Source organism: Argopecten irradians, chromosome 1 (assembly GCF_041381155.1).
Source record: "Argopecten irradians isolate NY chromosome 1, Ai_NY, whole genome shotgun sequence".
Lineage (NCBI taxonomy): Eukaryota > Metazoa > Mollusca > Bivalvia > Pectinida > Pectinidae > Argopecten > Argopecten irradians.
Window position 1 is genome coordinate 47,606,998 of NC_091134.1, and position 23,031 is coordinate 47,630,028.

At 32.7% G+C, this 23,031-nt stretch overlaps 1 protein-coding gene across 1 annotated transcript in view; it reads right to left on the reverse strand.

The window, feature by feature from the left end:
- Nucleotides 1-1,182: 1,182 nt before the first annotated feature.
- LOC138330530 (transient receptor potential cation channel subfamily M member 5-like) overlaps nt 1,183-23,031 on the reverse strand; it is an 89,091-nt gene continuing 67,242 nt past the window's right edge. The window contains exons 23-30 of the mRNA XM_069278100.1: nt 17,636-17,725; nt 15,520-15,690; nt 13,866-14,150; nt 13,485-13,677; nt 10,368-10,530; nt 8,336-8,538; nt 8,037-8,085; nt 1,183-5,673 (exon numbers count right to left, since the gene is read on the reverse strand). Coding sequence (XP_069134201.1) covers nt 5,634-5,673; nt 8,037-8,085; nt 8,336-8,538; nt 10,368-10,530; nt 13,485-13,677; nt 13,866-14,150; nt 15,520-15,690; nt 17,636-17,725 — 1,194 coding nt within the window. The 3' untranslated portion in view covers nt 1,183-5,633. The remainder of the gene's footprint in view (nt 5,674-8,036; nt 8,086-8,335; nt 8,539-10,367; nt 10,531-13,484; nt 13,678-13,865; nt 14,151-15,519; nt 15,691-17,635; nt 17,726-23,031) is intronic.

A 23,031-nucleotide genomic window follows, 5' to 3' on the forward strand; every position in this document is an offset into this window, starting at 1 on the left:
ATATATTTCGGAAATAACGGAAGGTATCACTTCTGTCTTTGTATAATTTCCTCTTCTATGGTTCTAAGTTACTTGCATATGAAAGGAGATCGATCTTTGCATCAAACTATGAAGTAAACGGAGTATTGTTAGCATTTAATGGATCTACTATGCATGAGCTTAGTGACTTGATTGGGGTGTCTTTGGCATCATAATTGTTCATTACAAGACACTAACAGACAAATGAACAATATAATATTCCAGTGTCATCTACTGCCTTGGCATGATTGCAAGAGGCGACTAAACCTTGGGCCTTTTCTTTTCTATGAATTCCGTCATCTCAACATCGCTTGTGGGACTGCTCGCTTTTGTCCATTTTGTTGAGCACTCATCCATACACCATAATTGTGTAGAGGAAATCATTGTCTCTTTAACGTCATTTCTCTTGAGACATATTTACTTGATATTATTATTAATAAACACCATGTATCAAACGGTTCTTCCCACAACTCGGATCATCTGGACTTCTCCGGCTTCGTCACTTGTGTTTTTCGTACATTAGTTTATGACAATTTCTGTTGATATATGTAACGTTCAGTAAAATACCAGACACATATAGTATGATGAGTGAAATTTTCATATTAATAGTATGGTATTGGGCATGCCTAGCGTTTTTCATCTTCTTTCTAATTCGTGTGTGTGCATTAATAATTTATATCGATATGAGTTGCTCAAACAAAATTACGAGCTAAAGTCATCCGTGAAGAAACACACCAACACAAATTAGAATTGTTCATATTGTTTATAAATCCTTTGTTTTAATAAAACTTCATTGTTTTTGATCTAGCTTTATTTGAGACATGAGAAGCTCAGTCTTGAAGTCACGTGATTCTCGATATGAAATAGTCACAGTAGATATTACAATGTACAACAACTTTAAACGTTATTGACATCAGTTTGCCGCCATTCATGGATTGTTAGAAGTTCATAATTATTTATGCTTTCCGGCAAGTCAACCCGACAAGTAAAAATGATGAACATTTAACTTAGTGTAGTCATTACATTAAGATACTTGCCGTATATGACTTGTGAATTGTATTGTTGCCCGATTGAAAGCATTCTTAATATCGTTATCATTAAGATATAATATTATAATATACACAGTATCTAACATATCAAAAAAACAACAACAGCGAAACCAGTTCTAAAACCCATTTATTTCTTAATAAACATTCACAAATCAAGCATTACATTTTAGTGAACAGCACTACAATCTACTTTAGTATTTAAAACAAGCTGAAAATAGTAAACACTTGATAAAAAAGGTCAACATCCAATCCTCGTAGTTAATTACATGTAGCCATGGTATCATTTCAGACAACATTTATCCGATCATTGATTCATTAAACTTTTAAATATAGTATCAGTTTTTGTTGGACCAGTGAATTTATCAAATATACATGATACTAAAAAGTTCAAAAACACAGTAAGGCCACATATTTTTTTTTGTCTTTGTCATTTTTTTGTGTTTCAACGAATGCCTGCTGTTAAGGGATTCTAACACAAACTGCTATCCTTAAATGATTATTTACGTTACATATAGTAAAGTAAAATGTACGTTATGTTGCACATTTTATGGATTAACCCCGGACCCAGAAATTTACAATCCCGAATGACTAAATAAAGATGCTATTGGCAACAAGTCGAGTAAGCGAATGCGCGCATGCAACACATGGGGATGGAAACCACTAACCCATTAAACTTCCTAGGACTTTTGACAAAACAATCTAATATTATTTTATAAATACAACATTAAGTATAATATCAAAATGAAATAATATTTAACAAACACAAGTATATTCCGAAATGGAAGGACATTGTCATCTCATCGCAAGTCAGATAATTTAAAACCCTTATTCAGTCATGCAGACAACATAAAAAAGAAGCATTTGGTTGTCTTAACATTCACATACTAAGTCTGAATAGCCAACAATCAAAACTTTTGAATAGTTCAACCACCGTGATGTTAAATTCATGTTTGCTATTTACAACCACTGCAATGTGCTATATAACACCACAAAAAATGTTGATTTCAAATACACTTAATACCAACCACTACAATATTTAATTAATATTTACCATAAACAACCACTGCAATGTTCAATATTCATATTAATTTAATTTATAACAACATCTTAAAGGCTCAATTAATCTTTATTATAAAACAACTACAATGTTCAATTCATAATTGCTACTTATCAGGGATCGCTTTGGCTGACATATTACCACAAACTTTGAATCTCATGCGAGATAGCTCCCACAAGTGTTTTTTTTCGCCGGGTACTAAGGATTTTCTGCACCTTCTAAATTTGAGACACGAGAAGTTCAGTTTTGAAGTCACGTAATTCTCGACATTGAAATAGTCACAGAAGATATTACAACAACTTTAAACGTTATTGACATCAATCCCTGTTGTTAATATGACGTTAAATCAAACAAACCAAACAGTATTGTTATCAGTAACATATAACTATGTATATGCAGAAATATATATACATAGAGACTGGAAACTCCATCATTGTCTTTGAGGGACCTCTGTTTGACAGCCATATGCTTTTTGGCTTACTACTTTTAAGTGCTTAAATTAGTATAAACATTATCATATGATTTGATATGACCGGTTATCCATTTTAAACTGCTTTAATATGATTTTTGAAAACATGAAAATGAGCAATTTGAACTGTTCATTTTCTCGAAAATCATACATTCTTAACCAGAAAATATTTTCTTTTATTGATATAATCATAAGTTAAAATATTATTTGTTTCTCCTCAAAATTGTACCGACAACATTTGAAAATAACTGAACTTTTATAACATATCAAAATTACCCAACTGTATTTTACTATTTGGAGTATATAGAAAAAACATTAAGCCCATATAGGAGTGTATTTGCCGATCGTAAAAATGGCGAATTTGCCAATCTCTCGTAGTAATAGATTATAACATATATGTTTCTGGTATATATATGATCTGAAATTCTTCACCTCGCAAAAAGAAATTGATTACATCCGATTTAAATATAACCATGAAATGTAAACTAGGTAAGATCATTCAAATGTAGAATATTATACATAATAAATACTTCAAGAACTTAAATATTCCTATCCACGTTCTGCTAGCAGTCATCAAGACATGATAGCAAAACACTTAATTTTTTGATATACACAATGATTTGTTAAGATACTAAAAATAGATAAATAAATAAGTAAAAAAAAAAAAAAAAAAAAAAATATCGATACAATTTTAGATAAATTTCAGAAACATACATGTAGATATTTTAACAAACTAATAGAAACATTGTTAACCTTCTAATCAGCAAGACAGATGTGGACGTAAAATTTCAATAAAAAAATAAAACATGTTTATTTCATTATAAAAAAAATCACTAATAAAATATTGATACTTTTCAATGAACATCAGTATACCAATAAAACCTACTTTAGTTTTAAAAAGTAGTAAACACCAAATGGAAATATAATAAAACAATGGGAAAAAAACACAGTAACCTTCGTTAGACTTTTGGAAAAAAGCTAGTAACAATTTTTTATGCAATCTTGTAACTAACTGTGAAGTTATTGTAATTTTAAAGTATATTCTGCATAAAGTCACATTTAACAAACACAAATATATTCCAAAATAGGACATTGCCATCTCATCGCAAGCCGCATTTAGCTATAGGTATTAGGAAATAATACAATCATCATCATCATCATCATCAGGAGAAGGAGAATTTGAAATATCCAGAAAAATCTTTGTATTTGGGGATAATGCATAATGTTATCATAACATTAACATATAAGATGTGGTTTGAAGCATCTGAATACCCAATAAACAAGGCTTTTGATTGAGAGCTGTTCCCATTGCATGATCGTAAAAGGCAATTAAATTTTTTGAAGTGTATCAAAAGCAAGATGGTGACCTGATGAGTAAGCTACCAAGTGTTTCCTCGCTAAAGGCCATGTAGCCAAAATTTGAGTATATATACTTTTAATGATATAATAAACCAAACCAAATATAACGAATTGTAAATAATATAGAACGATACTAAAAACACAAACTACATGTACATGTACTTGTGTATATAAGTCTGTAGTGGAAAATGAAAATAAACAATTAAGAAATCGCCAAAAAAAAAACCCAATGTATACCGAACTACCGTACAAGTGTACAAAATGGAGTAAAAAACACAAATGCAACTAAATCAATTAACCAATACATAAAAAGTAAGGTATATTACTCACATGTATTACTGTATTGTCACAATTACTATATAAACTAATCAGGCCGAAGTGAAATCTATCATGCAATGAGTCATTTATAACGTGATAGTTATGGCGTCTCTGGCTTCTATACAGACCTTGTATTCCATGAAATAATTCTTCAGTATCTTACTTCCATTTTAGTTACAAAGCTATGTAATCTATATGATCTGACGGAAGAACAATCGCTACATTCCTTTTAAAACAACGTATACATATATATATATATATAAAACAACAATATAATGTAAATTGCATAATATAATTCAAATGTAGAACTTTACAAAATAATTAGCACAAAAATGATTACATCATAAACTTAGATATTTAGCCATGCTTGATTAGCTAACCGAAAGGGAAAGGGTCTTTGTTAAGTTGTAATAACTTGTACCCGATCCCTTGTCAATGTTTTTGACAATAAATACGTTTTAACTAAAAGCGAACCGATAATTAGCGTTCGTTGGCGATAGATAATGGCAAAAACTATTTTGAGATTAATTCAAGCAATGTTTTCATAAGATTTTCCATAGAATATCATAAACACTTAAAAAAATCCCTACAAAATCAAAAATCTCTCAACACACTATATCTGATTGTAAAGATTTTAAGTAAATGCATGTTCCTGTATATATAATACGAAAACGATGTTAACCTTGAAATCAGAGGTTTACAAGCAAAACAAATGTGGACGGAAACTTTGAGATTTTGTTATAGAATGTACACGTAATTATACAACATAAATACCGAAGAATAGTTTGCATGTTAAAGACAAAAACGTGATAAAATCCAATCCAATAATAATAAAAAAACATATAAAAATAAAATGAAAAATGTGCAAATAAGACCTCGCTTATCAAAACGTATTCGATTATTATCACAGTTGAGTCAAAAAGGACATGCGTATTTGCCCGTCTAATATAAAGAATTAAAGGCCAGTTTCATATTTACTTCTTCAAATGCACAAACTCACTTAAGTAAAACCAGACAAAGAAACACTTTATCAGTCGAAATGTGACATTTCCATTGAGATCAAAATTGCTTCAAGCGGATTTGTATTTCTGTTAAAATTTTCTATTAGTTCATAAAGCTGATTCTATAAATATATTGTGCTTGTTTGGTCTTTAAGTAATCCAATCCAATCCAGTTTCCAATCAAAGAAATCTTGTATCCATACACACAGCTAATCTCTCATTTATATGTTAGACCATACCACACACATATAGACTCTCATGGAGGTGCTAGACCTTATGCGTTTGGTAAACACGGTTTAACCTGATTGTTGTATCAGATTGATGAGGACACTGGTGGGTTGAGGATAGAGCACTGTAGGTCTTCAATGTATATCATTGGGATCATCAGCAGCACCGATCTTCCTAGTTAAAAGATAGAAGACGAATGGTACAATAAAGTGCATAAAAGTGTTAAACTTCTTTCTTCTAACAGTAATGTATTTTGTTTTGGTTTGCTTTACGTCTTACTAACAATTAGGGTCATTTAAAGATAGTGGAGGAAAACCGTGGTACCCGGAGAAAAACCACCGACCAGCGGTCAGTACTAGGCAACTACCCAACATGGGATTCGAACTCGCGACCCAGAGGTGGAGGGTTTGTGGTAATATGTCGGGACATCTTAAACACTCGCCACCAACAGTAATGTATAAATGAAAACAAAACTTCAATAGGCCTAAACGCTCACCTGATCTGTTGATTGTTGTACTACAACTAAAGATATGACCTTTACAAATAAAGTTTCACATCCTTTGTTCGTCTCATTGCCCTAATCCTTTTCTTAAAAGGACATTGATATTAAAAAGAACGCATGTATTGTGGATCCCAGATGTCATTTTTTATAATCTTTGGCAAAGTCAGTGACCTAATATTCCAACAATCAAGATAAGTATCAATTGCGCATCCCAGTTTTCAGTTCTCATTGTTTTGAACGTTTTCTTTAAAGTTAATCACAGTGACCTTAATTATTATGTAAAATTCTAGTTCCGCATGCATTGTGGATCTCAGATGTAAATTTCCATTGTCCGAGGCCATTTAAGTAAGTAAAATTTCTTCATCAATGGTTCATACCAGTCAAAAATTTTCATTGCCCTGTGGGTTTTTTCTAAAAAGTAGGTCGTGGTGACCTTATTTGGTATATTTACAGTTAAGCATGCATTATGGATTCCAGATGATAACTTTATTAGTCCTCAGTTAATGTGGGTCATCCTTCTTTTGACCTAATTTTACAAAATTCAAGTTGAGCATACATTATGCATCGCAGATATCAATTTTGATTGTCCTTGACCTTTTTCGAAATAGTATATCACAATGACCTAATTTTGCAAAGTGCAACTTCAATATACTTTGCGGATCCCATATGTCAATTTTCATTGCCATAGATGAATGTTTTTAAAAGGAGGTTACAGTGACCTGATTTTACTAATAAGTGTGATATGCATTGCTAATCCAAATAGATTTTGTATGTCAATTTCAATTGTTCTAGGACATTTTTAAAAGTAGGTCATCATGATATCAATTTCAAAAATCGTGTTCAGCATCTATCGTTCATCCCAGACATTAATTTCGTTTTTATGTGAAAGTAGGTCACAGTGAACTTATTTCATTTGACATCAAATTTTATTATTTCATTCTAATTATTTCTTCAACCATGGTAAATGGAGTGGAAAATATTTACAACAATTGCATTTGTATAACAGAAAGCCTTTTATGATGATTAATTTTATTTTGCTGGTTAAGCTGACAATTCTCTCTGAAAACTATCAATAGAACTATACCCTTTCTAGGTACTGCTAGTAGAAACTGTTCTTATAAATCTTCTCTTGAATTCAAGCTGCAAACAATGTAGCTTACACTAAATATTTCAATACAGAAAAAAAAATAAAATTCAACTGGTCATGCGATCTTCCCGAAATTCATCTCGCCACTGCGTCATTATTAGATGCACATTTACCAAAAAAAAAACACAGTTCTGAATAATGTTCCAGTCTTGGGTTATCTTGTTAACAAACAAACTAGAACACTAAGCCCACCGGTGACTAACAACCACCTTATCAGAGGTGTCTGGATTGTTTTGAAAGTAATATGATTTAAACATAATATAATATATCATATAATGGATGATACTCTATTTTTTATAATTTGTTTATTGACTTGATTAGAATGGAAACCACAATTTTGACAAATGAGAACATGCCTGCACAACTCCACATGACTGTCAAGTTTCATTAGAATTGATCCTGTTGTTTTGGATGAGTTTTCAATCCCTATTTAACTCCTGCGACCTTGAATGATGCTCATGGTCATTCATTTGAAGAAACTTTGTAGCCCTTTAATCCAGTATGCCACAAACCCAATAGTAGGTTACTAAGCCTCTTAGTGATTAACATGAATTAGCCTTTTTGACCCATATGGCCTTAAATGAAAGTCAAGATAATTTATTTGAAACTTTTAATTTGTAGCCCTTCTTTCCTGCATGCTACAATATGAGTACTGCCTTTCGAGTATTAAGACATCGTTTGGATGAAAAGGGTTATGATAACCTAAAAATGTAAATATATATAAAAAAATGTAGAAATGTTTTACAAATGATTTTATAAAAAATAAACTGTAATACCCGGTATCATATTATAGAATGGGTATACATGTACATTTAGCAATTAGTAGAGTAGTTTGACAACCAATTTCTATTATAGAAACATTGATCTAAATGGTATATTTTTACTTACCTGGACTTCCAACCGCGGGCGAATATCTCTTGCTTTAAACGACGTTTGACTGTAAGTGAAAGTAGGTACATCAATTATCTTAGACAAACAAAAGTTAAAAAAGGGAAAGAAATAAAGAAGAAAAAAAACCGAACAGACTGATGTTGTTTTTTTTTTTCTTTTTTCAAAACTATATTTCGTGTTTCTATTCAACCTGATACATTACATTGGTTATTTGATGCAAATTGTCCTCTTTAACTTTTCCTCCAATACAACAGTTCTAATCTGTAGTCAAAAGTTATCAATTACAGTAAATTTACCATTTTGTGAACTGTTTTCTCCAGAGTTGTTTCCAGCGCAGCATTTGCAACAGCATTTTGAACATATAAACGTCAATAACTCAAGTAACCTAAAAATGATGTTTAATGGTACAGGTGTCCTATCACGATATTCCATGATCACGCGACTTCGATGGAACCGCCAGTAAAGGTCTGCATTATCTTGTATTTCGCTAAACCGGAAACTGTAAAAAAAGGGATTCAAATTATACTCTACGATGTATTTGAAGAAAAGACATATTCGATACGAAAGACAAAACAATCTGAACGTCGCCATTTCTTTCCCCACAAACAAAGGTAAAACGTTTCTTACATTCTTCTTTTTAACTAAGAAAGTGTGGTTGCGTGAGTGAGAAGGGGAGGGTGTATACAACATGTGGTAATACAGTAAAACTTGTAATTCTAATAACTTCTAATAGTGAATTCCGCTGCATGTTAATATCAATAAAAATAATTAATCGTTATTATTATACACAACAACATCATAGTCATATAGGTTTCAATTTCGTCAAGTTATCTAAAAAATATAGAAGTACACGTATAAGAGAACAAATTGTTTAAATATAGAGGGAATACTGATGCAATACATACATTTCTCCATTTCTATGATAAAACAATATATTACGGTACAAATAATAATAGGGAAAATGTCTAAACGGTTTATCCTCCTGCATATTGTATTTGCATATCGCAGAGTCATCTGCCTTTGTGGGCTATTCATGTGTTTTCGATCTTAAAGTTGTATGGCCTATGACTTGCTCTTTTTTGTCATAGAAAAATCATGTGATTTTAAATCTATGTTCTACATAGTTTTATAAAATTTCCATATTTACCGACTTTTGTAAAGAATTCAGTATATATATTACTTTTCTCGTGTACACGTTGAAAATAGCTCGGAAAGGTCAGAGCTGTTCCGATCTATTCCAATTTGAACGGGTATCGTCGAAGTTGGTCACGTGATGCGACTTGGGAGGCTTCGATCTGTTTGGGTATCGCCAATGTCGGTCACGTGATGCATGATATTTCATCCAATATTTTCTCTTATATCAATGGTTTTTTAATGAATTTTAAACATCACATGTATGTATCTATATTCATACATTATACGTTTTACAAGTGTTTGTAAGAGTGAAATTTCATGAAATATAACTTGAAGTCCCAAAATATAATACTTTTTCAGAGAAAATGGGGCGAAGTTTGCTCACAAATTAATGACGTCACAATACCTTTTCACACATTATATGTTTTACAAGAGTTTGTTAGAGTGAAAGTTACATAAGATATAACTTAAAGTCCCAAAATACTGTGAAATCATTTATTTTCGTTGGGATCAATATTCGTGGATTCTAAAATTTTACAAGTTCGTTGGCACTTAAATTCGTGGAGAAGACCTTACACATTACCGTTAAAATACACAGTCGACACTGTCACCTATATTGTTTAATCTCTCAAGCGGAACTAAGCTCTACCACACAACATAGTTACTATCACAATTTAGAGTCGGTACTCAGCCAGTGTTTTTACAGATGTATCCAACAAATAATTATGGTGTCACATTGTCATATTCATGATATACTCAATCAATTATTTGTTGGTACATGTGGATGAAATTCTGAAAACTATCTTTGTTTGAACAATATTTTCCAACTTTAAACTTGTCATGCTTGTCCCCGAAATAGACCTTATGTAGTGAGGTAATAATCATCCTACAATGTATGAACGCATAAAATTACATGACATTGGTATAGGTATATTTATTTTCGTGGGGTTGTAAATTCGTTGATTTTGGTCAAAAAACGAAATCCACGAAAATTAAACACCCACAAAAATTAATGATTTCACAGTATGATACTTTTTCAGAGAAAGTGGCGCGATGTTTGCTCACAAAAATAACGTCACAGTACCTACCCGCAAGCCAGTTAACTCTGTAACATGTAAAGTCAGTGAATAACCAATATTGAACACCAACTGTGCATGTTCGATGTATACTAATTGCGTCATTGCCGATTCTTACCTAAACATAGCAATGATAAGATTCACCAGCAGAAGATTCAGTATCAAGATAAAGAATCCAGACATTATGGAAACCATGAAGTCACGTTGCGGGCATCTCTCTACGCCTGAAATTTTCGTGTACACAGTTTCATTGTTGGAGCAATTATCGGTGGAGTCTTTCCCTGAAAATATATAACAATGTTAATGTAACAAAATGCTGATCAAGGATCTTACAACCTTATCTTATTTTAGTTTTATTTATTTATTTTTTATCATTTTTTCTGATTTGATGGATACCACACACGGACAGTGCTGACTTTGCACTATACAGACTATTCATTCGACTATGTTAGAAAAAAGACATGTATATAGTGATAGCAATTTACATGGATACATTTAATGCCGTTGTATCTCTAGTGTTGTAAGTAAATTTAAGTGGATCTTGGGGATTTTTCCCCATATACAAAAGTTCACCAGTGTTTCCTCATATCCCTATCATTTTCAGAAGCTCTAATTGTGTAATTACATTTATCCCATAACTATGCATGTTTCACAATGGAAAACCCATGTGATAAATTTCATAGCAGTTGGTTATCATTTATGTTTACACACTCCGGTGTGTAAACACCTACGGCGCCTCTGATTGGTCAAATCCAAGATCTCTTAATTCCGATTGGCTCTCAACTTCGGGCTACTTTTCAAAGTGCAATTTCTTTTAAATAACACTGTAATTACTGTCTAACGGGGGTTGTTTATTCAAAGTATTAAACAATAGAATATTGGCCCTCTATTTAGGTACTATGTTTTATGGCGGAAAAATATTACTACACATTGTATGGTGGTAAGTTTCCCTGAATGAAGACGAGAAAATGGTACATGTAACCATGGTATAAATATAGAGTTAAAATTATGAGATAAATAAGTTCCCCAATGCGTGACTGTTGTTTATCATGTTTATCTAAACTCTCGTTAGTTAATTTTCAAATTTTTAAAAGACACTCGCTAAAGCTCGTGTTCTTTCAAAATTTGAAAATTAACTAACTCGAGTTTGATAAACATGATAAACAACAGTCACGCGTTGGGGAACCTCTATATACATGCATACATTAAGTCTAGTCACAATACAAGAAAAATGTTCAAACCTAAAAGTAATTGCAACACAAACAATTTTATGTTTTAGTTTCTATGATACGATTTCTAATAACATATCAAATATAGTCGTTATCAACGATATTATTATCTAAGGTCAAAACACGTAGTTTAAAACCGAAAATTTATGAAAATCGGTGTTTAAAATGTATTGTCACCAAATAGAATTTAAGGTATTTTGCCGTATAGACAGTATAGAAATCAATGTAAAATTTGATAAGGTAATAATAAACATTTTTTAAAGAAAGTTTTAAAAGATTTTACACTTTACGGAGCTTATGTCTTGATACGACACATGGATTCACATACGCGTTATGTGAATTACACCTGTACAGTAACTGAAAACAGCATCTAACCTAAAATATTGTGGAACAAATTAATTGATTTTTAAAGTGAAAATCATCTTAATACGTTGATACATTATACCGTAATGAGTTAGGGGAGTTGTTTTGAAGGCAACATATATATATCGGTCGTACGAGGAAGGTCATTGAATATCTTTTGAGACCAATGCCGAATATCTGTTGATTTTCGTCTTATTGTTTTACGACCACGATACAACAAATATATCATCAATGAATGAAAACAATTTAGAGGAAGGAAAATGACCGACGATTCTATACCCAAGGACGAGAAAATAACATATGTTGGCATAACAACAACCTACCACAGTCTGCCAAAACAATATATTGTCGCCATACACACCACGCACAACACATATATGTCGGTGTTTAAAATGGCCTTAGTTGTTTGTTGACAGGACTATTTAAGCACACAAGGAGTTTTCATTTTCATGACTTAGACATAAATATATTACCGTACAAAGTAACAAAGATGAATCTAGCACAAGTTTTCGCAATTCATCTTGCAGTTTTTTGTATGCAATTTACATTAATACAACTTTGTATACTTTGTCGGTATATTCACCATTCACCAATCACCATTTGTCGCAAATGCAAATGGTGATTGATACAATATACATGTATGTGCATACGGTGTCTTTTAGATACTTTTAAGCCTAAATGGTTCCTGTTGCATTAGTTTGAGTTATCAAAACTTGCTTCTCGTTCACAGTTAGACCTATATATGTTTACCTAGATTATGTCCCTTGGATTACATCCCTAAGTTTTGGATTGTTGAGTTTTTAAGGTGTGTTGGGATCTAAATTTGACCCCCGGACCATTAAATTCACAATTTTTGTAGAGAGCCTTAAGATCTTTCAATCTATAAAGAGTATTTGGTTCCATAAAATCTATAAGTTAAGAAGGTTTCTGAATTTTTAGCCATTTTAACCCCTTTTGGCCCCGCCCCTCTAGCCCTTTTAGGTCATCCAGGATCAATATAGATAGGATGTTAAAATGCAATCACAGGCTTATAATTTTGACCAAATTTGACTCATCTCCTATGAAAATTGAGTAAATAATGCTCATAAATGTGTTTGTCCTATAGAAACTATATTTGATCACCTCAAGACCCCACAACTACAAAATTCACGATGTTTGTAGAGGGCCTTAAGACTTTTCAATTTATAAAGAGTATTTGATTCTACATCTGCGAGTGGAGAAGAACATTTTTTTAAAGTTAAGTCAATTTACCCCTTATGGCCCCGCACACAGTCCCTCCTCCCGTGGGGAGGGGGACCATATAATTTACGATTGTGAATGACCTTATGCCTTAGAAATTTTGTGCAATATTTCATTGAATTTGTTTCAGCAGCTTTGGAGAAAAAGTCGAAAATGTAAATAGTTAAGAACACACGGCGTACGACGGACAACGGACGACGGACGACGAACGACGCACGACGGACAAAAGCCGATTAGAATAGGTTACTTGAGAATTGGTCTAAGGTGACCTAAAACTGCAAAAATAATTGTGTGGGTCTCACCAAAGTCCATCTAGTTACCATCCGTAAGCAATAATGGTTGACACGAAAATGAAGATCGTTACCATATTCGCTGATGGGCATTGTTGTTAATGATATACTCACCTTCGATTTCGTCTTTAAATTCGCCGTATATAGACCAATATGGGAGATAAATGATTCTCCAAAAACTCCAATGCTGAATACCGTGAGTCGAGAACAAGTCGTAGTGGTTCGGGTACAGGTTGGCATGGTAGAATACTCCAACACTAACGATCATAACAACCATGATGACAAGAAACCGCAGGAGTTCCTTCAGCTGCAAATGCAAATTTCCTTATAGCAACAAAAAATGAAAACAAAAAATATTATTCTAGCTTTAGATAAACAGACGGAATATGCTTACCTAGAGAATTGAAAATGGCTAGATCGATGAGAGGATTCAAAACTTTACAACTATATAAGGTACACAGAGTGCAATTCAATTAAAAGAATCAGAAAGCTTACCCCTTCTTTTAACATGAGGACTGTTGGGCCAGTGCTTCTGTACATCAGTAAGATTTGAAGCACCTTCGAGTACATTATGAATAAGCCGATGCTGTAAAGTCGTCTGGATATATCAAAGTCGTCGTCTTCCGACCCAGGTTTATATTCATAGCCAAATCGGACACATATGGCAATCAGAAATATAACGTAAGCTAATAAATCCACAGCGTTCCAGAAGTTGCTTCCGTGACTCCATGCTCTTCGCACCCACTGCCACGTACATTTACGATCGCTTTGTTCTAAATTCTGTTAACATACAAGTCAGTTTATGAGGTCAATTGAATTGAAAAACAAGTGCAAATAACCTGATGAATTGTAATGTTATACTATATGTCCACATTCTCGGTTATTTATATATATATTTTTTTTTAACTTTTGTAGGCATGGCAGATAAAAACCAAGAGACCCATAAGGCATGTTTCACTTATCTGGATATTACAATGATTATGATAAAACACTAAATTTGGAAAGGGGTATTTGAAAAAAACTTTATTTTTCCTCAGAAGGCATCACATTTCATTAACATAATCAGGATGCTCGTTGGCTTTAACAGTCACCTGAGTGAATTTTTTATTCATATATGTTCCATGTGAGGAGAAAGAAAGGGTATTTTCTGATTAGCTGATTATACTGGAAGCTGGTAAGTCATGTAAAGGAAATAAAATTACTGTGTTTCTGTCACTTCACTTGAACGTTTGAAAACATTTTCATTATGTTACCATGCCAAACAATCTTCTCAAAAGGATTCAAATGTTGTTCTGCATCCATTTAAACCCTTATAAACCAATTTTCACAAAAAATGGAGACCGACATCTAAACCTAAGAAGTAGGCTTTAGCTGCCATTTTGGAATTTTGATCGCTAAAATTCATTTGTACACACTCCTATCCCCATTTGGAGTATATCTTTCAAGTTTCGTGATGATTCACCCAGTAGTTTCTTAGAAAAGCACCGGAAAGCTTCGTTACGGAAGAAAGTGTAAAAATAATAACAATAACAAGTGGTAATTATATTAAGTGACCATTACAAAAAAATAACACAATATCTAAATCAATACCAATCATATGCAAGGAAATGGTGGCCATGTCGATTGCCGGGTCGGAGATTGAAGAATCGCTTGTACCCGTTTAGACTATGAAAATGTTTTGTAAAAAATAATACCCGTGCAGTTGTTTTCGGTAAATGTGTCGGAGTAAATTCTGGGGGGGGGGGGGAACAGAATTAGAAACAATAAAACCAATAACAGACATCATTTTTTTCCATCCTATGATGAACTTGAAGCCAGATCCATTTAGTGCTTTCTGAGAAATAGCGATAACAAACGTCAATTTTCAAAATATAAAGAAGCTGTCTGTCGGCCATTTTGTTACTAGAAAGACCCCAAAATGCAATTTACTAAGTTCCCCAGGAAACATTGAGAAAAAAAGTATTGCGAACGGATATAGTGAGATTCGATTTATAACGGACATAGCCAACGACTAACGTTCTGTTTTATATTTATTAAGCGATGGATACAAACATCCGCTTTTTATCAGGCAAGACCTATCTATTGCTGTGTGACGAACAACAGTTTGCAGAAAATATATCTCTTTTTAAGTAAATGGAAAGGATCTCACCCGGTAGCACATAGCGATTGTTGATGGTACATACTCTTCGAAGATGTCGGCACCAAGCCAGATGTATACACAAAGCTCATATACCGATTTCCTGTTGATTGGCCAGAATTTATTCGTGATGTTCGTCATGACAAAAGCGCTAAGGCAGACAAGGAACGCACAGAAGAGGATCTGAAGAAACAATAAAGACACGTCAGTACCATATGTAACTATATATTGTCACTAAAACACTAGAAACACAACTAAAAAAATATACAAGATTGTGACCTTCAATACATTGATAAATCTATCTAGTTTGAAAATATTGAAAAATTACTATATATAATGCGAATGCGACAATTTTAAAATAGTTAAGATAGGATTTCGTCGGTGCATTGTTTCTAATAATTTGTTCTACAGCCTGACCCCAATTTAATGAATGTCAAGTGACCCTTAAAATTTTGTTCATAAATAAGCGCGCTTCTATGTAACCGTTTTTAAGATTAATTTGGCTTATAATATTACCTCCCAACTTGTTGAGTAAATCAGTTATGTAATAGCTTCTAAAACAATACGTTCAATATACGAATTTATCGAATAATTAGAATATGCTTTACATTTGTATTTTGAAAATTAGTCACGTGCTACTGATAATAAAGTTTATAAATATATATTTCCATTTGCTCGAGAGTGACACTATATAACCTTAACAACCAAAAAGGGAATTTATGAGATCATAATTCTCCTATAACTCCCGTTGGTGTAGTGATATGTTTAACATGTATTGTGACGTCGTTCAGAACGACTTCAGAACGTAATGACACAATGCCCATTTTTGTGCGTATAATTGCGTGCCACCGGAATATAAAACCCCAATTGTTATATTTTATTCGTGATAATATTTGTAGTTATGATTTTAAAATGCTGAATATCCTAAAGATGGAACATATTGATTAAAATTTTGGAAGTGTACTGATGATTTTATGTTTATTTTCGTGGACCTTTATTTACCGCAAATGACGTCGCGAGTTCTTATGACGTCGGATGCACTTATGACGTCACAAGAAGAAGCTCCGCTGACGGGGGCAGCGGGACTTTGATTTGGTAATAGCGATTACAGTGCACATTACAGGTTGGCTTAAAATAACAGAAAACGGAGATATAAGCATACGCAATATAAGCGTGTTATTCAATTTGTCTGCAATCGATTATTGGACCATAAATCCCCCAAGAAGGCAACTTAATACTTACATATTAAATAGATAAGACTGATGGTTACGTGCAAGGCCAAATATAATACATGTATTCATTTTTGAAATATTATGCATGTGTATACTGGATTAGGCTACATATATTTGAATCCTAATTGCACACAAAACCAAACCTCAACTGTACATGTGAACACATAATAACCCAGGTAATATAAGTCGCTCTTCTGACACACACCTATTGTGACACACTTGGTGAACTTATCTATTATGTTTACATACCTTATATTGACATTGTGCGCGAAGATGCAATATTTCGTTAACATTTTTCTTATTTTATTACATAACTCAAGTGACAACATACCATAAAGATGCTTTGATGCAATTTTATCTAAAGTTTATCCTATTTACCTAAATGCATAATATACCAAAAGACGATATTTACGCGGTTGATACGCGTCAAGGTTCTAAACCCGCCTTGCTGCTATTAGAAAACTGATTTATTACCTTAAATATTTGTTTAAAGCTATTCAAGACAATGTAGGCATTCATAAATAAATTACATAAAGCAGAAATATATATGTGCATATAATATAAATCTAATATGTTTCTGCATAAAAGAATGTTAACTGTAAGATCGGGTATGTAGTTTTTTAATTATAATTTCTAACCCTTTTTTAGTTAAATATTGATAATCCAAGTACCTGAAGTAACTTGGTATACGTGTGCTCAATGTATTTTTCGATGATTAAATCAATTAGTCAGCACAGGCACAAAAATTGCGAATATTTTGACCCTGTTGCTGATGATGGTGAATTCATAAAGTGTGTTAGACCGTTAACAACTGTGTATGTCTGATGTTGCCAATAAATTATATAAGTTAAGCAGCTGTCAAAATTGCAGTGTATCTATAGAATGAAATTACTTACATAGTGACTGTAGAACTTGACTTTTGGACTTTTTAGCCCTCTTGGTATATAGTCGTAACAAGTTCCGGTACCACCGCAGCAATTTTTTTCCTATGTTTTAATTTAAAAGAATAGATGAGTAACAGTAAAATGAAATAAAAAAGCCTTTTCTCATATATAAACATGGTTATCTTACCGATGGAATAGCACCGCAGTTCAAAATGACCTCTTCAATGTTACAATTGTACATTACATTTAATTTTCTGAGTATAGCTACTTACATCTTCTCTTTCCTTATCATACTCTTTTAACCACTTCTCGCGCAGAGAGTCACTGCCCACATTTTTGTAACGTTGAAACATAACACAATTATGTCAAAGAATTAAGTTTTAAGCCGTTCCTTAATGTTAGAAAATAGAGAAATGTTGATATCGCTATCAGTATTAAGTTTTTATTATCAAAGATTCATAATTTGTGATAGTAAATGGATTAATGAAAAAACACACAAAAGGTTCCATTGATGACTGTTAAATCAGGTTATAATATTTATGAAGTCCAAAACTATTCCAAAGGGCAATGATTCTGTAGGTTCTGTCAAAAAAATTCCGTGTTAAAATTCATCGGAGATGTAATGGTGCAATTTTCCATTAAGTATGGCGACTATTTTAGGTAAGTAACCGTTATCAAAGGTTCAAAACTGCTGTACTGCAAAATTATTATGGTTAATAAAATTCATATACAATTATTACAAAAGGAAATGACTCTGTAAGTAATTGTCGGAATTTCCATGCAATAATCTGTTCATTACATCGTTTACTATACCTGAACATATGTAGGTACCGCAATCGACCCCGAACCTTATTAATACACCAATCATAAGCGCTGCTTTAGAATCTTTATAGTCCCAATTCATATAAACAAAAGCGTTGATTATTGACAATCGTGCATTAATGGCAGGTTTTATGATAGTGTGAGCTAAGTTCATGATTATTTTAAGTTATATTATACATAGTACCATGTGCTTCACAGATGTCTATAAGTGTTGAAATGGTTAGCGATCGGTGACGGTAACTTACCCGACGGAAATACAAAATGACGGCGACATAATTGTATTTATGTTAAATAAAACATATCTGAATTTCGATACTATGTCAGTGTATGCTTTAATTTATCTTTAATAAGTAATGGTTCTGTCATTACGATGTATTTAAGTTTTAAAAGTTTGCCAGTTTTGATAACCCTGTTTCATTAACGAAAAAAGTATGGAAGCCTGTTTGTACTAGCGCGATATTGATCAAAATTTCCATTTTACACATATTCCGATAAAATTTAATATTTAATACTTATTCCGGAGAGTGGTTTGGTTTTTTGTGACCTCATTATTGTTTTTGTTTTTACCTGTGTATTTTATATGTACTATTTTCTTTTATTTTAGTAATTATTTTACTTTATTGACACTTTATTTCTTAATACGTGTCATAGCTCTACATAAAACAGATACTAATGATCAGTTAGTTCCATGTATTTATTTATTTGGGGCCAGTTGTTCAAAGGTCTATTAAAAGTTAATCGAGGATTAAACCTTCATTAAACCGTCATTAACTTGATGACGTCATTTCCAGAAAATATAATGTTGCACAAACGTCCATTAACATTAACGGAGCATAAAGCTCTAATAAAGCTTTATTAAAATCCGCAATATAAAATAGACCTATGGGGCTCCTTTAAACCACAGTAAATGCTAATTTGTGTGGTAAAACTTTTGTATAAACTCTTTTAGTGGAGTTCCGTTACCAAATTCACAAAGATGGTAAACAATGTCCAATCAGAGCATTTATATATTTGAAGAAATATTTAGAAATGAAACTGGAAGAAGCAGAATTAAAAAGTGAACTTGCCGGGTTGGGGATGTACATGTATGTATGTTTCCAATTTATCTACATGTACATATATGATAATCAACTTCTACATGTTCTTTATGGATACATATTGAAAAATGACTTTACAGTGAAAACTAGTCATCATGTTATAGGCTTTTACACCTTCTTATTAATAACCAGAAACAACAATATCAAGCAAATGAAATAAATATTTTAACAAACAAATGTCAAAAGGCATAGACATATAGTAAAATACACACAGTGATGAATAAAGTCAATATACAGTAAAACTTCCTTAAGACGAATCTGCTTGATACGCATTTTTATTTATTACGAAGTAAATTCAAACCTTGGGTTTTTGGCTCCTCTTTATTTATACTTCTTTGAGAAACGTATAGCGGATTTCCTTTATAACGAATTATCTTTTGATAGGAGTGATTTCGTGGTCCCTTCAAGAAAATGTTTGCTCTATAACAATTTTTTTCCCAGAAAGTGCTGGATGTAGCTTTGTTTTAAAGTGAAACTTTGGGTCTAAAAAGGGAACTAATTAATAGAAAATCAAATACGATCAGACAAGTGTACAATTAATTGTCGATGATGGAAAATCTGCCAAAGAAGACATTGTTGCTGACTTCGGAATTTGTGAGTTAGCTTGATAACTACGTTGATTCGGGGTGCAATCGACGTTTGACTTTAATTAACTTATAGTATCAGAAACTCTATATCGAATTTCTGTTATAACGAATTATTTTCTCTGGTCCCAAGTCTGATTGTAATTAGATTTGATTAAAGTTTATTTTAAAGTATAGATGAAAATTGAACTCCGCTTTTCTACACACATGTACATATGGAAGTTAACGTATAATGTAACCAGTGGGTTCCCCCCAAAAAAATAAACCGTTCTTAGTTTATAGAATATCACTTTATACAACGTCAACATAATGTTGTAGACCACAACCAATCCCCATGACACAAACCATAATATACATGAGGCTGTATTATTTGTAGGTAAGCTACTGGTACAAGGATAATACTGTCACATCACTCCGCTAATTACATTTTAAACAATTTGATGTCATATATAGGTTCCGCTTCTTAATCATTTTAGTTCTTTATATACATACTGTATACGACGTAACTGGCGCCCCTCCCCTCTTCTGGAGGAATTTATTTGTTTGTCTGTTTGTTTGTTTGCTTGCTTGTTTGTTTGATTAAATTAACGTCCTATCAACAGCTAAGGTCATGTAAGGATGATCTCCCATGTATGCTGTGTGTTGTCTGTATGAAGTGCGTGGTGCGTGCTTTGGGAGACTGTGGTATATTCGTGTTGTATAGTGGATGTCTTGGCCTTTTTATAGTGCTATATCACTGAAGCATGCCGCCGAAGACATTATACTGACGGGTGAACCAGTCGTCCCACTCCCTTAATGCTGAAGTTATATAAATGCCCCCATCATCCCATGAATTTAACGATGTTTTACAACTGTGTGATGCTTACAGGCATCGTATTCCATATTACATGAACTTGTGAGTCTTCCACATGTGAATCATTACGTACTAATGCGTAATCAAAGGAAAGAAGGCATATGTATGTTTACTGTGACAGATAAATGTGCCATGAGTGTGGAAAGAGTAAAAATATGTCTGACTTTTGTTAGAGGTTTTTTGTCCACAACTTACATTTTCGTTACCTAATAAGCGCCCCTTAATCTTTGTTATAATTTGTAAGTGTCCTGGGCGCTAATTACGGTGGATATGGTAATTAATAAATAGATATTCTGTAGTTGATGTTCATTTTTATGTGATTTTAGTTATCACGCCACTGAGGTCAATTATATAACCAATGACCAACACAAAGAATGTTCGAAGTCCATGTGCGAAAGGCTGGGAAAGATACAACCTTAGTATTAGACTACCTTCATCAAAGAAATCCCTTTGGCCAAAGTATAAAATATAGCAATGTCATTATGTAATTTAACTTTTTGGTCCATTAAGCCTTTTGAAATTATCAAAATCCAGCATTTCCCCCTTTAAGTCATTGTCCATATACCACAATTATAAACCAAAATTGCAGAAATAAATGTCAGTTCTGACATATGACACAGTATTACAACACTTGCACCAAAATCTTAACCTGCCACTTTGGCCAATTGGGCCTCTTGAAATTCTCCAAATCCAGCATTGTCCTTCTTAGCTTGTCCATACTTATCACAACAATTTGAATCAAAGTATATTGTAGAAATTAATGTCAGTTGTTAAAAATAGCAGTATATATTACAACACACAACCAAAACCTTAGCATGGGATTTCTAACACCGGCGCCGACACTGACACCAAAGTGTTTCCGTAAGCTCCGAGTAGCGAGCTAACAATGTAATGGGACATTATATAGTTGCCATGGTTATATTTTGTAGTGTGTATGAATTTATTTTAACTTTGTGCAAAGATGAAAATGGTATAAGTGATATAATGCATTATAAACCTACAAGAGAGTAAACCTGAAAACACTGCTGGTTTTTCATCATTTTTTCACCAATTCGTCAGTTTTGACCTTTATTTGACCTTCATGATAGAATGATTTTTACAGAAACAAATATCATAACAAAGTTTAATCTATCTTTATTGTAATATTGCAAGTATATACTGTGTACATATAAATACTTTCCAAGAAAGAATAATTTTATTACACTACCCCTTTAATCTACAGTGCTTATCTGCGAGGCTATATAGGTCTTAGAAAAGCTGATATTTTTCAATTTTCCCCTTTTGGGATTATTTGGGAATTTTAATACATCATTTACTACATATCAGGGAGTAAGAAAAATGCATAGTCCCTTCTGTTGCAATTAGTTTGAGGTTCAGCTATTTTTATGGCTAGATTGACTGGTCTATTAGTCCTTAGATACAAAATGACATAGCATACGATTAACAATAGTCAGGATACTAGCTTTACAAAGGATTCTTCATCAGTGCAGGTGTCAGTGTTTGAACAAATGAAAATTCACAGAAACAGATTGCGCAATCCGTGTGATTACTATGGTATGAACGACAAAAGTCTTGAACCAACACCAAACGTTGTCATATCAGACTGGTTCCTTTCCTCATTTCCATCATTTCCATCATTTTTAACAAAAATAAAAGCACTGTACATCGCACCGGTCGGGATATTTTTCCCATTTCTTTATTCAATTGTTAATTTTAAAAATGTTTGTATCATATATAAATATAAAACATATATGTATTGTTTACATTTTCCCAAAATTCTATGAAAAACTACAATATACACGTAATGTTGCGTCAAAATGTAAACAAAGCCATGTGTTTCCTTTTTTTTTTTTTTTTTTTAAAGTAGCCCGTTTACGTTGCATAGAACATTTTCATACGTAATTTCAAAGTTCAATGTTACCATCCAGTTATGGTAAACAAAATCGGCTGGTATTTGCGTATAGTGAACAAGCCTAGCAAGGCAAGTGTACATAATATTTACTAAATGTAATATCATGACAATTGTTTAGTACATGGCGCCCGCTGTATATA